The sequence below is a fragment of the Thermobia domestica genome, chromosome 4 (genome assembly GCF_964235325.1).
Source record: "Thermobia domestica chromosome 4, izTheDome1.hap1.1, whole genome shotgun sequence".
Classification (NCBI taxonomy): Eukaryota; Metazoa; Arthropoda; class Insecta; order Zygentoma; family Lepismatidae; genus Thermobia; species Thermobia domestica.
Genome location: NC_137457.1, coordinates 260,984,199 through 261,000,125, shown reverse-complemented (window position 1 = coordinate 261,000,125; position 15,927 = coordinate 260,984,199). Strand labels below are relative to the sequence as shown.

Genomic DNA, 15,927 nt, shown 5'->3' with positions numbered 1-15,927 from the left:
AATTTTTCAAGGGGTGCATTAATATACCCATATGTTATGAAAGGTAATGGACCCCTGTATACGCCCATATAACTATATAGGGTAATAATACCTCATCAAAGGGGATAAATAAGGTCAAAAACCCCCGAAATTTGAATTTTTGGCAATTTTTTACCCATGAAAGGGAACGACATAGATACCCAATACTGATAGAGGTACATACTATGGTCTTAGGCTACCACACCAAATTTTTAGATTTGGCAATTTCCAGAATTTAAGGGGGGTGGTCCTATGTACCCCTGCCAAAATTTAGGGGTGGGCTATGGTACCCCTACCAAAATTTAGAGGGGGTGGTCCTATGTACCCCTAGGTTATTGACCCCGGGCCACGTAACACCAAAAAATGGGCGCCGGGCGCCCGGGGCGCAAAATTTTAGCAGCGGCGGGCGCCCCCTAGGTCATTGACCCCGGGCCACGTAACCCCAAAAATGGGCGCCGGGCGCCCGGGGCGCAAAATTTGGCGGCGGCGGCGGGCGCCATGCTCCAGGGGGGCGGCAAAATTTGCCTCAAGTGGGCGATTACTACTATATATATATATATATATATATATATATATATACCTAGGTAATTTAGCAACCAGGGCCTAGAGTTGAATGGTATTCACCAGGTTATGGTGTATGCTGATGTTGTAAGTTTACCAAGGGATGATAGGAGAACAATCGAAAGAAATGTAGAGGTCTTATTAAACACCTACAGGAACATGGGTTTAGAAGTAAATGCAGAAAAAACTAAATACATGGAAGTTCGTCGGGATCGTAATACTGCAAATTCTGGATGCCTTAAAATATCGAATAATACTTTTGATAAAGTAGATACTTTGAAATATCTAGGATCAATATTAATAGACGAAAATGTCGACTAAAAGCAGGGAATTCGTGTTATTATTCAGTTCAAAATCTCTTGTCGTCGCGAATTCTGCCGAGGAATTTGAAGCGTAAAATACTGTTATAGAACGATAATCACGCCTGTTGTTCTGTATGGTTGCAAAACATGGTCGCTTACTCTGACGGAAGAACGTAGACTGAAAGTATTTGAGAACAAGAGTATTCGGGCCCAAAAGGCACGGGAATAAGGAATGGCGGAAACTTCAAAACGAGGAACTATATAATTTATACGGTTTACCCAACATTGTTAGGGTCATCAAATCTAAGAGGCTTAGGTAAGCAGGTCATGTATTCCGAATGGAAAAAAAGAGGAAAGAGTGGATGTTGCTTTAAAAGTATTGGGTTAGGAGAACGTTAATAATCAAGTGATAATGACAGGGAGAAAACTAAACAGTGTTGATCGTACATAGCGTAATACAACATTTTGTACTAGAAAGAGTTGCATATGACGTTTAATAAGGTTTCAAATATGTTTCTACCTTTTCTCAATATTCTATAATAAGAAGACAAGATTGTCAGAAGATCCGATATATGATTTATAGCCTATAAAAATATTTACTTTGACCAAAACTTACTGACTACATTCATTCTAAAGAGTTTAAAAATACATAAATCGTCAATAGACAGTTGTATCATCGTTGTGTTTTAAAATAATGGTAATCTTCACAGTGATTAACAAATCTTGAAGAGGAACTAAGATTTAATCGAAGGGCAATGGAAGATAATAAACATAGCACAATTGAAGTATTTTAAAAGTTATTTAGGATTATTTAATGCTGAAAACACTCTTGTTTTAACAGCATTATCTTCAAATAATTAAATTTTGGAAACTATGACTAAAGTTAATCATTTTGCGTCTTGAAATATATGAGAATATATATGATATATGAGAAACCTTAGAAATGAATATTAGTTCATTTAATAACATTTTATTGGTATTACATTGCCAATTTGAAGTTTGGTTAAGTTCAATCAATGTTACGGCTTAATTTAAGTTTATACGACTTCGTTATAAATTCAAAAAGGTATTTTTTTTTTAACTCTAAAGATATGAGCGTCCCTTAACACTCAATATTTTCGATATCATAATTAACGCCTCATGCTTACTTTTCGAATGTTTATGAATTAAATCTACAGTATTTTACCTACTTCCCAAATTTGCTGCAAACTGAAGAAAACCAAGTTATTTTTCGCTTGAGATTTCCTTGAAGTAGATATAAATCGAAAACCAATGATACGTAATTCGACACACAGTTGTTAGTGTTGATTAAATCAAATTTACCTACTTCCCAAGCTTGTTGCAAATTATAGAAAACCAAGTTGTACTTTGCTTGTAGTTTACTTGGCGTACACACAAATTGAAAGCCAATGATACTTGGACACGCAATTGTTATTTTAGTGTAACTGGCACACATAAATGAAAGATTACTGCGTATGATCAGTATGTAGGATGAAAATAATACTTTTTTTTTTATATTGCAGTGTCTCTTCAGGAAATTATGGCAATACTCTTAACACAAATGTTATTGTGAGTTACACTGGTGAGGTTACATTCCTGTCTCAGGGAATATTTCAGAGTACATGTATCATAGATGTTAAATACTTTCCATTCGACCATCAGAGCTGTGAGATGATCTTTGCATCTTGGACACAAGACGAATCTATGGTAAGTAGTTATTAGTTTTATAAAAAGAGTAGGTAACTATGAATATAATATCTACTTCGTATGAAATTAATTTTACACTTTTGGTGGGTCTTAGGAGAGATGGCAGGAATATAAAATTAAACCACTTTGATTTTTATGTGTCAGATCAAAGTTAGAATATGGTTCACAAATATGTAACTCTATTTAGTTGTATCCATTTTCATAATTGAGAAAAAGAAAAGACTTAAGTTTCGTGAATTTCAAGCTGAACTTAATATCACAAGTTGCAAATGTAAGGCCATGTTTTTCTATTACTTATCCAATGCGTCTTTACAGGCAATAGTTTGATTTTAATTTTAAAAAACTTGTAGAAATAATTGTCGAAATTTATTACTTGTTAACTGTAGTAAATTAAAATATATCTTAGTATCTACCTCCTGTTCTTTTTTGCATAATAATACTTTAGAAGGATGAAGGTTAATTAAATGTTTTATCAAAGAAAGGGTGTAAAACTTGGCAGATTTGGCAGGATAAGGTTCAATAAATGAAATAAAATTATCTTCAATGAAGACAAAAAAAAAGTACCGTACGGTTCTATCCTGTCTTAGTCAGTATTGATTTGTACATATTCTTTTCCCACAAGAACAATATATAAGTAATAAAAATATATTGGAATTTTACCTCTGACACGCGTAGTAACGTACCGTACCAAAACGCAATCCAAACTGTATACTTATAACCACATAATACTGCGTAAGGAAGTTACGATTAACTGAAATGCTATATGGAGGTAATATTCCAGTGCAAAATAACTTCTTAATCTCTTATTATATGTGAACATAGGTTTTTAAAATGTGCAGAAGGAATGTGTAAATTCTATGTTTTCGAGATATCCATCTTTACATATATACCCACCGCCGCTGACACGCCTACTCCCTACGAACATTTCCCGGAAAGCAATATCTTCACCTTGTCCTGACTCGATTAGATAGCATTCGTACTTTGTAGCAGGTAGTTAGCACGGGTTGGTTTGTTTTATCTTGCAGTGTTGTTCTTATTGTATATGCGCGGACGCTGTATTTAAATGCAAAACGGTAAAGCCCTCCTAAAGTGAATCTGCACCAAACAATTAAACTCCTTCCTTAAGAAATACTTTATGAGGTAGTAACAGTAAATTTTTTAATGAAAGAAATAAATATATCGTTAATGTCAGTACGCTGACCTAAAATAGAATAGCAAGGAAAATATTAGCTAATTCTCCAGGGTGTCCAATATACAATGAAACCCGGTGTTTGGGATAGTAGAACTTTTGAACCTAAAGTGATACACAAATAATGGTTATACCAATTGAAGCCTCCTTGCATATATTTTTAAATTAGGGAGCAACGATTGAAGTACACTAGGAACCACACAGTGTTGCCAGATGTAACCGAAGGTGTAAATCACTTTTTTTTTTTTTTTTTTGCAAAACATGTAAATTGAGTCATAACTCATACGTATGGATGTTCTGTCGTTAATTTTCAGTTTGTTTAGTTGGAGTAGCTTGGAAACTATGGAGCAGAAAAAAGAATTTTTCATTTCCACCGAGAACTAATCGGATGAGGCCTCTGTAAGGGGGAACTAGGGAAATCGCAGTTTTCATAAATTAACACTTTGAATTGGCAACTTTGCCAATGTTTCAGTGCATCAAAAGATGTGTTATGGATCTGTCTATATTATGAAATTCCTGAAAACCATGAAAAACAAACTTTGAAATTACCATGACAAAACTTTTACTTACATGCACCCGGCAACACTGCTATTCATTTCTATGGGGCTATTTAAAGCAAGAGGTACAAGAACTATTCTCGAACTATTCAAGACCTGGAAACGAACATTCGAAGTGCCATTGAGAACATTAACACTTCTAATCTTCGGAAAGTTGCTGTTAACCTGATGAAACGTGTGAACCAGTGTTTGAATCAAAACAAGGGACACTCCCAGCATCCGTTGTAGAGTTGGTAACTCCTTTCTGATAGTAGCAGTGTTGCCGGGTGCATGTAAGTAAACGTTTTATCATTATAATTTCAAGGTTCGTTTTTCATTGTTTTTAGGAATTTCATAATGTAGACAGATCCTTAACACACCTTTTGATGCACTGAAACATTAACAAAGTTGCCAATTCAGAGTGTTAATTTATGAAAACTACGATTTCTATAGTTCCCCCCTTACAGAGGCCTCATCCGATTAGTTATCAGTGGAAATGAAAAATTCATTTTTCTGCTCCATAGTTTCCAAGCCACTCCAACTAAACAAACTGAAAAGTAACAACAGAACATCGATACGTATGAGTTATGAGTCAATTTACATGTTTTGCAAAAAAAAAAAAAAAAAAATGATTTGCACCTTCGGTTACATCTGGCAACACTGTGTGGTTCCTAGTGTACTTCAATCGTTGCTTCCTAATTTAAGAATATATGCATGAACAAGGCTTCATTTTGGTATAACCATTATTCGTGTATCACTTCAGGTTCAAAAATTCTACTATTCCGAACTCCGGGTTGCATTGTATATTGGATACCCTGTACTATGATTAATAAAAATAAGCTTTCAATGTAAAGGAATGATCGAAGCAATACCTAAAATGTTTGAGTTTATTGTGTCACTAACAAGAGCTGAATCTATCTACTACCTATTAGTTCTCTTTTACATTAACTGACGATAAATGTCTTACGCTTAATTATGTCACAAAAATTCCATCCTACCAACATAAATTCATTCAAATTCAAGATATTTCTAAGTTACTAACAGATATTCAAATTAATATCACGTAAGTTGGATGACATATAACTTCAATTTCAAATCTATTTAAACAAATTAAAAGCATGTCAATAAAGACAATGATTGGAAATTTAGTAATGGAAATACTGCTGCATATATCCCATAAAAAGGAAACAATTATTCTCGTTTAAACTAGACGTTATGTGGATAACTAACCTAGCTGGTATCCTAATATTATGTGCATTTTATATATAGGAATTTCTGGTAACTTTCATTGTTGCTAACTTCGACTTTGTTGCAACCTTTAAATGTATCGTTGCTATCGTTACCATGCCAACGAGATTGGTCATTTATCAATGATTATGTGATATGTTGTAAGCTTATCTCTCATTAGCTCTTGAGAAAGCCAATTATCTTATTAGTATATGGATTATTATACATAAAAATTTGTGGCACTTTCCATTGTTGCTAACTTTTATTATGTTGTATTCTTTAAATGCATTGTTTCTATCGTCATCACGGGAACAAGAGTTGGTGAGTTACCAACGATTCTGTGTATGATATACAATTCGCTCTTTCGATGGTGGTATGTTTCGCTTATCATTTTACTTTGATTAAAATGCATATGCTAAGGAGGTAATTATGTAGACTTCGTTCTTTAAATACATAATTTGGAGTTTGATGCTGTTCTTTTAAAAATATTAGAAATGTTAACATAAATTGAGTTTAGCTATATACATTACAAGATAGCTATTTTCAATTTTCATTCAAATTATGGTCAAATATTTAAGAGATTTAATTACAATCCATATTATTTTAATATTTTTCTCTATTTCCTTTCTCCTATATTTTGTTAAACACGTTTGAAATAGAAACATAAAAGTTTGAGTGTTTAGTTTGAGTATCGTTTAGTATAAACTTTATAGGTAATCGTGGTTTTAAAGAAAAACAAAGCGTTTTACAGTTTAAAATTAATTCCGCAGCTCATTTTATACAGTATGTCGGAAAAGTAACAGAACTTTTTTCTTTACAGATAACCACTAGCTCCATCTATTGAATCAACATATCATCGGAAAGCTGGATATCTACTCAACAAAACGAGACCACTATGTAAGCCGATTAACGTAGTGTCAAGTTATAGCAAGAAAAATGAGTGTATCTGGTGTCACGTTGTCACAAAAACACGATGGAGCAGAGATCCAATATTAAATTTTGTTTTAAGCTACGTAAAACACACAAACATTGAAAATGATCAAACAAGTGTATGGTGATGAGTGCTTATCTCGAACACGTATCGGTCCGGGACGGTCGTGAGTCCTTGGAAGACAACCCAAAGCCAGGCAGACAAAAAAATAAATAAATAAATAAATAAATAAATAAATAAATAAAATAAATTAAAATAAACAGACGCCACTTGGAAATGTCATCGACGAAAGACAGGGGAAAAAAAGATAACGCCGATGTAGCCACTTAATATAATAAATCTGAAAAAAAATCAACAAAGTGCCAAAAAAAAAAACTGGTCTGTGCCAATTTCAGGGTGATTTACCCTGTATTTTAATGAAACGAAACGAAACCATTTGGTATGTTGGGATGGAAACACTTTACTTTACATTGAGAAGCTAGTTCCAACTAAGCTCACTACAGGCGCTAGAAGCGACCTACGCAGGTGACCTCTCTCGACCCTGACACAAACTACGTAGTGGTTCCGCCAGCTTTAAGTTGGTGGAACAAGTGCGTGAAATGATACCCCGCGAATGTTGTGCGAATTCGACGGTGAGATGGATGGCGGAGGAATTAAATACGACAAAATATGTAATTCACGAAATTTTGACAAAGGATTTAAAGAAACGTAAAGTGTGTGGTCGATTTGTTCCGCAATTCTTGACAACCAAAAACTTGCTTGCGCTGAACATTGCAAGCACCTTATCAAAACAGCCAATAGAATAGAACATTCCTGATATCTGTTGGAACTGATGAGATACTTGGTACTTCAAGTACTACCTGCAAACAAAACGCCAAAGTGCTACGTTTAAGTCCAAAGGTTCTCCGAAAGCAAGAAAAAAAAACCGTTTTCATAAGTTACATGAGAAGACAATGTTCATTTGTTCTTACAATTATAAAGGCATTACACTTCAAGAATTCCTTCCACAGGGTCAAGCTGTTAATGGTGAATATTCTCTGGGTGTTATGGAGCGTTTGTAGAAGCGAATCGTTCACGGAAGGCTCGATTATCGAACACCAGGTAGTTGGTCTCTTTTCACGACAATGCACCATGTGACAGAACCTTCGCAGTTCATGACTTTTTGACTAAAAAAACAAATGTGTGCTTCCACATCCTCCATATTCGCCTGGTTTATAGCCGTGTGACAATTTCCTATTCCCAAATTGAAATTGGTCATGAAAGGAATATTTTATGACAATGTTACATACGTCCAGTCTGCCGTGACGAGGGTCATTGAGGCGATTCCGAAAAAGGACATTAGAAACCTATGCTAGCATTGGTTGAACGTGCCCAGCGGTGTATTGATGCGGAAGGGATGTATTCTGAACAAAAAAAAACTACAGTTGGTAAAACATCTAATTCGTTTTGTTTAATTTTAAAAATTCTGCTATTTTTCCGAGGTACTGTGTATTTGAGTTGATGTTGAGTTTATCGTCCCGTTCAGCAGCGAGGCTATATGAGACGTGGACCTACTGATTAACGTGGAATCCAAATCACATGAACTCCCGCCGGGAATCGAACCCGGGTCTCCCACGCCAAAGACGCGTACGCTAACCGCTTAGCCGCGAAGGAGCTCACTGTGCTTTTCAGTGGCCTGTACTCCTTTCACGGTGTTTCATGTCTGTCAGAAGAAGCATCGAATGGTTTATAGGATCTGTTAAATAAAACTTTTTAAAAAAGTACGAACCTAATTCAACAAAGGTGCTAAAAAAGTAGCAAATAATAAAAGCGCTAGAAAGAACAAGGAATAACAAAGCTCTTAAAAGAAGAAAATAATTCATTATTATTATCTATTTAAAAAATTTGAAGTTTATGCTAACTCAAACAAAATAATGCCTCATGAAATTAGTATCCAAACCAATTTTATATTAGGTATTAATTTGTGGCTTAGCACCGACTTCAAACGTTTCTCATAAGTAACGGTAATGAATTATTTTCCACTTCTAAGCGCTTTATTATTTTATGCTTTTAGTGCTTTTATTATATTCTACTTTTAGTGCCTTTGTTGAAGTAGATTAATATTGTTTTTTTATACATAAAATGTTTTTATTTTCTGCTTTTTAGTGCGCTCTTAAAGTCAGCTATTTTATTTTCAAGTTTTTATTTTTTTTTTCAATTTTTCTTACTGCAGTAGTTTGGTTAAATATCAAAACTAAAGGTAGGACATTATCTTCCTATAAAATGGTTCGGCTTACAAAACATGCGTGACCAACAAATCGGTCTATACGTTACAGAATTATATGTGAATATCTGAGAAGTTTCATAGTCTAATTACAAAGATTTTCATTCGCAAATGATCAAAATTATATAGAACCTTAGTGACCCTGCGTAGCTTAGTAGCTAACGCTCTCGGCTTTAGTACGAGCGGTCCGAGGTTCGATTCCTGGTGGGGACAATCGGTCGAAAAAGTGTAAACAGCTTTTTCAGGCCAGCCAACCTGAGTGAGCTTTTCCTGAGTTTTCTTTATTCACACCAGGCAAATGCCGGGATGGTACCTAACATATACGTCCCAGGGTGCTTCCTTCTTTTCTCTATCCTTTCTTCCTTCCCTTGCCCCAGATAGGGTGATCGCCGAGGGACGTCATCCCTCATACGTGATGGACTAACATGGCCATAGATGCCAAAAGCCCAGAAATCAAAATCCTAAATCCTATATGGAACCTTCAAGGAAGTACATTTTAAAGAGAATAATCAAAACCGGTACATGAAGTTAAGCACAAAATGAAATGAGTTAATCACAATGTTTATACTGTTAGCCGATTTTTTTTTTAATCACAATCTAACTCTGAAAGCTATCATTGGATCCTAATGAAATTTGTATAAAACCACCACAAAAGCATAAATTTTGAAACAAAAACAGAATTGTCAAAATCGGTGAACCTGTGCTGAAGGTATGAGTGATATAATACACACAATTATCGTATGAACTTCTTCAGCCATAAAGAAGATTTATGATCTTGCTCCAAAGACTATTGATACGTCTTTGTGAAGTTTGTATGGGATCACCAGGAAAGAGTACTTTTTCAAACACAAAAAAAAATCATTAAAATCGATGTTACTACGTTTAAGCTATGTATGATCACGCGCATATTAAAGTTTATTATTTACGCTTTTCATTCTAAATTTGTTGAGATATTTCATGGTCTAATGAAATGAAATGAAATCTTTGAGTTTTATGTCCTGCAGTTATGTCGGTTAGGCTAAAGAAGACGGTGATGATGAGAAATGAATGAAATGGTGGAATGAAGAAAGTGGGAGGAAACTGGAGAACCCCGAGGAAAACCACGCACACGGTGTTTGTTTCATGATATAGTTCCAACTATATAAAAGTGTGGGTGCAACCAGTACCTAAACCCGCCTGTGGACACTCCTGAATAATAATAATAATAATAATAATAATAATAATAATAATAATAATAATAATAATAATAATAATAATAATGCTATGTTAAATCTATCACAAAAAGTAATCACATTATGTCTTTATTTTTCACTTGTTTTCCTTTCTTTCTTTCTTTTTCCTTTCTTCTTCTACCTAATGACATCGGACATCTGGCAACAACCACCAACTACCGTTCTAACTAGGGTTGGATTGTCCTTTTGGTAGTGGTGTGAGAGAAGGCTCTCATGTTTTGGAATTTTCTATACATCCCCTTCTTTTTTTACATTCTATAAAAAAATTCAAGTAGTGCCGGAACTTGTGCAAGACTCTTGCGCAAGAGTCTTGGTCTTGGTCTTGCACCCGTTGGTTTTTGTCTTGGTCTTGCATCGACAATACTGGTTTTGGTCTTGGTCTTGCATGCAAGACTCTTGGCAAGACCAAGACTCTTGCGCTCATCACTATCTCATGTCTCACCTTTGAAGGAACAAGTTCACAAAATATAAAATAAATTGATTTTTTTTTGTTTTCTTTTTTTGTTATTCTATTAGTTGATTTATCGTCGGGGAAAGCCAAAGCGAGACCTTCTGTCAGCATACATCCGAAACAGAGAGTTTCACTTCAATAACCTCACGCACGAAGATATTAAGTTGGCGGACCCTTGCTGCGAGCACACTCTAAGAGCAACAAAGTTTATAATACGTTTCACTAGAAGAGCACCATTCTACATAATCACATTTATTATGCCATGTATCGTCATTAATACTGTAGGTAAGTAGATATAATTTGTTTTCACTCATATTGAAAAAATACAGGGTGTTTCGAAACAACACCTACAACGTTCGGGAGGTGATTCCTGACACCAAGATAAGACAAAAAGTATATACACACCTGGGTGCACAAATACTTCCTTTCGAAGTTATAGGCTGCCGTAAACATGAAAAAATGAAGTTTAAAGGATCATATCTTCCAAATTATGGAATCTACCGTAGTTGGGTCAAGACTTCACTTAGAAGCTAGTATGTGTCCTATCCAAATATCCACAATCCTACGGTACTTCCGCAACAATTTTTATAGAGGTAGTTGACGACTACTTCAAATCATATGCCCGTAGCCAAACTCCCTCTACAAAAATTGTTGTGTGAGTATTGCAGGATTCTGAAACATGTACTTTTGGATCGCGCACATATTAGTTTCTAATTGAAGTTTTGATCCGACTATGGCAGGTCTCATACTTTTGGAGCTATGGACCTTTTAAAGTTCATTTTTTCATGTTTTTGGCACTCTGTAACTCCGAAAGGAAGTATTTGTGCACTTAGGTAGGTCTTATAGTTTTTGTCTTATCTTGGTGCAAGAAATCACCTCACAAACGTTGTTGGTGTTGTTTCGAAACACCCTTTATTTGATGTAATGAAGTTACACAATGTCATATACGAGGAAATATGACTTCCTCGTACTTCAGGAAATATGTAATTTTCTCGAATTCACCAATGTAAGTTCTATGCTACTTGTTATTTTATAGTAAATATTTCGAGTAATTGCGTCACCACTGGAACGATATGACTCATTCTTAAGATCATCTATGCACCGTTAAGAGACGACAAACTGCAACAGACATAACCTGCTACATAACGGTGTTTTTTGCATATGAAACTCGTACGTCAATTTTTTAGGTTTCTAGGAAAAGATCGTTTTACTAGTTGTTCTTGAAAACTATTCATGATAAATTGCCCTTACCCGTAACATTTTCTTATGAGATCTATCTTATGAGACTGACACATGTCTCAATTTTTGAACATTTTTTTAAAGAGCTTCGTTAATCAAACACTCTTTCATTCATGTATATTTACTGTGTCTACTCACGTGTTCATCAGGGATACAAAATCTCAAGAACTCCTTGACGGATCGTATAAATTTTAGCCAGGATGTGAAGAGAATCGTTGGCCAGGGGTCGAGTTTGTTAAAAGAAGTAATGTTAACATCCTCCGAACACCAATTTTAATTATTAGACCTATTATTATTTGGTGATGAACAGGACCAGTTGAAAACATAACATTTTTAACACATTGTTTTTTTTTTTTAGTAAAGGAAGTAAGTATGAAACGTCCATGGAAAATTACGTAGCTAGATTGTTTATTAACTTTTATCGAAAATGATTAAGTTGTCTCTACATTCAGTACATCGTGATAAACATGTGGATAAGATTAACAGACGTATAAACCAATATGTAAGAAAATGAAGCGTGAAAATCCGTTGAAATTTTGACCTAATACAAGATATTGTCCCTAGTAGCAGAGCCAACTTATAAACCACTTGCTCTAAGCTTGAATTGCAAGTCGGCCAAGCTTGCATACAGTTTGATTGGAAAACGTGCAAGCATGCCGCAGGCTGGATGCCAGTAACGAAGTTACATGGGGGCAACCTTGCATTCAGTGTTCCATTCAAGCTTGATGCAAGCATTTTACAAGTCAAATCAAATCAATAGCCAATCAACGGCCAGTGATGCGATGACGCTCTGCGAAGGGTCTAAAACATCGCTTGCAAGTACAACAAAAGGCATATTATATGAAAGCATGCGTTTCAAGTGCAAGCGTAGAAAGCCAAAATCCAAGCACGAGCCAACTGGCTGGAAACTTTATTGCTACTAGGGGTATGACAAATACAAGAGATTTTCTTCTCTAATGTCTATTAAACATAAAAACACCTCTTGAGGAAAATGTGTACTATGGTATTATGGAATAAAGTGTTATTTTATTCCAAACTGTTAGTAATTCATCAGACATATCGTTTCAACCAAGTAATTCGTGGATCTGTCAGGGTCTAAGTTACCGATTTCAGAGATACTGTGGGGTGATTTTCACGAAGACTCCAATATAGGAAAATGTATTGATGTTTTAAAGGATGTCACTATCTATTATAATCTTTTCAACAGAAAACTCGTGGTCCATTTGTTTATCATCATCATCGACAATCTGTCATTATTGGCAGGTCACTTGCAGCAACTGAGAAGCTTCCATGTTCTACGGTCTTTGCTAACCTCTTCATCTTCACGTATGATTTCTCTGTATTGATATCGTTCATCAATTGTAGCCTCCTTCGCCTCCTTCCTCTCTTTCCTGCCACATATATTCTAGAACGTCCCTCATGATAGAATTCCTTCTTAGCCAATGTTCCAACCAGCTTCTCTTTCTCTTCTTAATAATATCTAAAACTATTGTTTTCTCCTCCACCATTTCTAACACACTCTCATTCGTCTTTCGCTCGATCCAACTAATTCTCTCTCATTCTCCACATTCACATTTCGAAAGCTTCAAGTCGTTTTTCATCATTTTTGCGTAATGTCCATGTTTCTGCTCCATAATGTACAATATTCCATACAAAGCATATTATGAGTCTTTTTCTCAACTCTTTGTTCAAGGTCTCCCACATAACAGACTTTCCTTCCTCCTAAAAACTTCTTTCGCCATTTTATGCATATCTTTATTTCACGTTCAAACTTCATATCATCAGTAAGAATACTACCCCGGTATCGAAAACTAGTCATCTGTTATATTTTCTCCCTTCCTACTTCTATATTTGACATCAAGCCTTTCGTTCCATTCACTGGTTACACCACATTTTGTCGGTACAGCTTAAATTAAGAAGCTTCTTTTGAATCTACCCAATCATTCCGAACTCAAACAAACTTTCTGAAGCTCTATTGAGAACAGTTAAGGTTGTTATGACTACCGAATGACTGAGTGGGACGTAAGTTCTTAACTTTATCTAAATACTGTTAAGATGTCATTATTAAGTACTATTCTTTAAACATACCAGTATTATCATCACTTCATTATCTTTTGTTATTGATGGCCACTAAATTAAATGAAACATCATGTAATAATCCATTAAAACTAGATTAGTACAAATTCCTACAGATTAAAAATGCTTAATAGTTTGCAGAAAACCTTAATAAAATCCCATAATATTATTATACTGCAACTAATACTACTTGCCCTTTCTGACAGCTCGCTGTTGACACGTGATGCTCAATGCTGTGTTGCCAGCTTTTGAGTCAAGGTATTGAAACAAGATTTTATTCACTGGAAAAAGGTAAATCCCAGTTTTATAAAATTAAATGACACAAAAGAGAACTAAAAAGAATGGTCTCAGTAACCAGCAGGTCCACATCTCAAGTTGGCATTTGATTAAAACAATGTGCATTTGTTTTATTCAAATTGACACCTTGCGGAAAAGGGGGAATGTTTATTATTGCAGAGCGAGAGAAATGAGCCGCTATAATTGGCTGAACCTAATGTTGCCATAGAAACAGTTCTTCCTTGCTTGATTGTTATGACCACGTGCAGGAAGGAAAAAACAGAGTAAAGCAAATGTCAGAAGGGACAAGTTGTATCAAACGGGCTGTAGTATTTAAGAAGAAACAAAATTGTCCAAAAGTTATTCTTATGCCAATCTATAAATTTCATTAAATTGAACAAAATAGTGCGCATGTTTTTAAATCTAATGCCGTAGGTTCTTTCAGAATGTCGAGACAAGTAAATTATTAAACCTGCGAACTGTTACTATACAACAACCATACTACCCATTAAGATAAAACTGAAAACTGAAGTATACACCATTTTAACTTTTCACAATGACACTAACAAGGTTACAGTACATAGTGTAGTTAACAAGGTGTAGATCGAAATTAAAGATTAACTCTTCAACCATAATTTGTGTTTAACTATGCTGTTCAAAAAGGTAATACCAATATTAGTCAGTTGATCATATTGAGATATTTCAGGGCAAATTTTCACACGTACTTTTCAGATAAAAATTTCTAAGTTTCTAATATATTTGTAATTTATTACCAAAAATAATTTAATTATAGTTTTTTTTTTAAAAATCTGTTTGAGCGTTTTATTTATTCCTTTATAGACTGTATATTAAAATAGCATATTTTCAAGTATAAGATGGTATGTATTGTTATTTGTCGTCTCCAAACTGTAAAGGACCCATACACGCAGACACATGCATGTAGAAACCTTTTAACATGCATGAAAAATGATAAAACTATATGCAATTTGATCTAGTTCATGCATGTTGAAAGTTTTCAAAACCTTCTGCAAACATGCATTATGGTTTTGCAGTTCTTCTTTCTTGTTTACCATGTATATGCTCGTTCATGCAAGTTTGTTGTTGTATATTTAGGTTCGCCAATCATGACAGCGGAAGGAATCACGTGACTCTTTCCTTCGATTCATTCTTCTAGTAAGTTGGACAGCAAGTTGATACATGTGTGGGCAAAATGTTCTTCCAATATGCATGGTGGAATAAAGCTTTCGTGCATGTTGGTCATGCAAGCGTGTGCGTCTATGGCTCCCAAAAGCATACACATACTGCTAACAGTGGCATACACATAACTAACAGTAACATACACAAACACAATACTTGTCAACATACAGATAAAAGTTTAAAGTTGCACTAAATAAGCACCCTAGGCTATCTCATTTACTCTGTGCTAGCATCAGTTTTCTACTAAATGTAACATACGTTTGAAACAGTATGAGCTTGCTATGTTGAAAAACAATTCCTTTGATTTATTCGAAACTACCGTTCATTTCAGTGTACCCCAATCAGATTGCAACGATATATTACCTTTAAGAGTCTTCGCCGCAGCAAACTTAAACTACCGCAAATTTTAGAGTTTTCCTGCAATATCTTCAAAACGAATAAAACTAATCGAAAAGCAACACGTAGTGCACTAAACAATACGATTTTGCATGTTATATCTTTACCACAACTCACCTATCTGCTTTTTGTGTGCCGCTATTTACAGAACCCACAAAAATGCTAAATTTGTCGACAATTGTGACTCGAAAATAGATGAGTTGGGATAACGGTATTGTACAAACTAATATTGTCTAATGCACTACGTCTTTCCTTTTCGAATATTTTTATTTGTTTTGAAGATATTACAGAAAAGCTCTAAACGTAGCTGTAGTTTAATTTCGCTG

The 15,927-nt window shown here is 34.9% G+C and overlaps 2 protein-coding genes across 2 annotated transcripts in view; one reads left to right on the top strand and one right to left on the bottom strand.

Moving 5' to 3' along the window:
- The window catches only part of LOC145684032 (uncharacterized), a 271,555-nt gene that overhangs the window by 76,151 nt on the left and 179,477 nt on the right, over positions 1-15,927 (bottom strand). The window lies entirely within an intron of this gene.
- LOC145683495 (neuronal acetylcholine receptor subunit alpha-9-like) overlaps positions 2,427-15,927 on the top strand; it is a 39,227-nt gene continuing 25,726 nt past the window's right edge. Inside the window, exons 1-2 of the mRNA XM_081754834.1 lie at positions 2,427-2,588; positions 10,483-10,702. Of these exons, the coding sequence (XP_081610960.1) occupies positions 2,553-2,588; positions 10,483-10,702 (256 nt within the window). The 5' untranslated portion in view covers positions 2,427-2,552. The remainder of the gene's footprint in view (positions 2,589-10,482; positions 10,703-15,927) is intronic.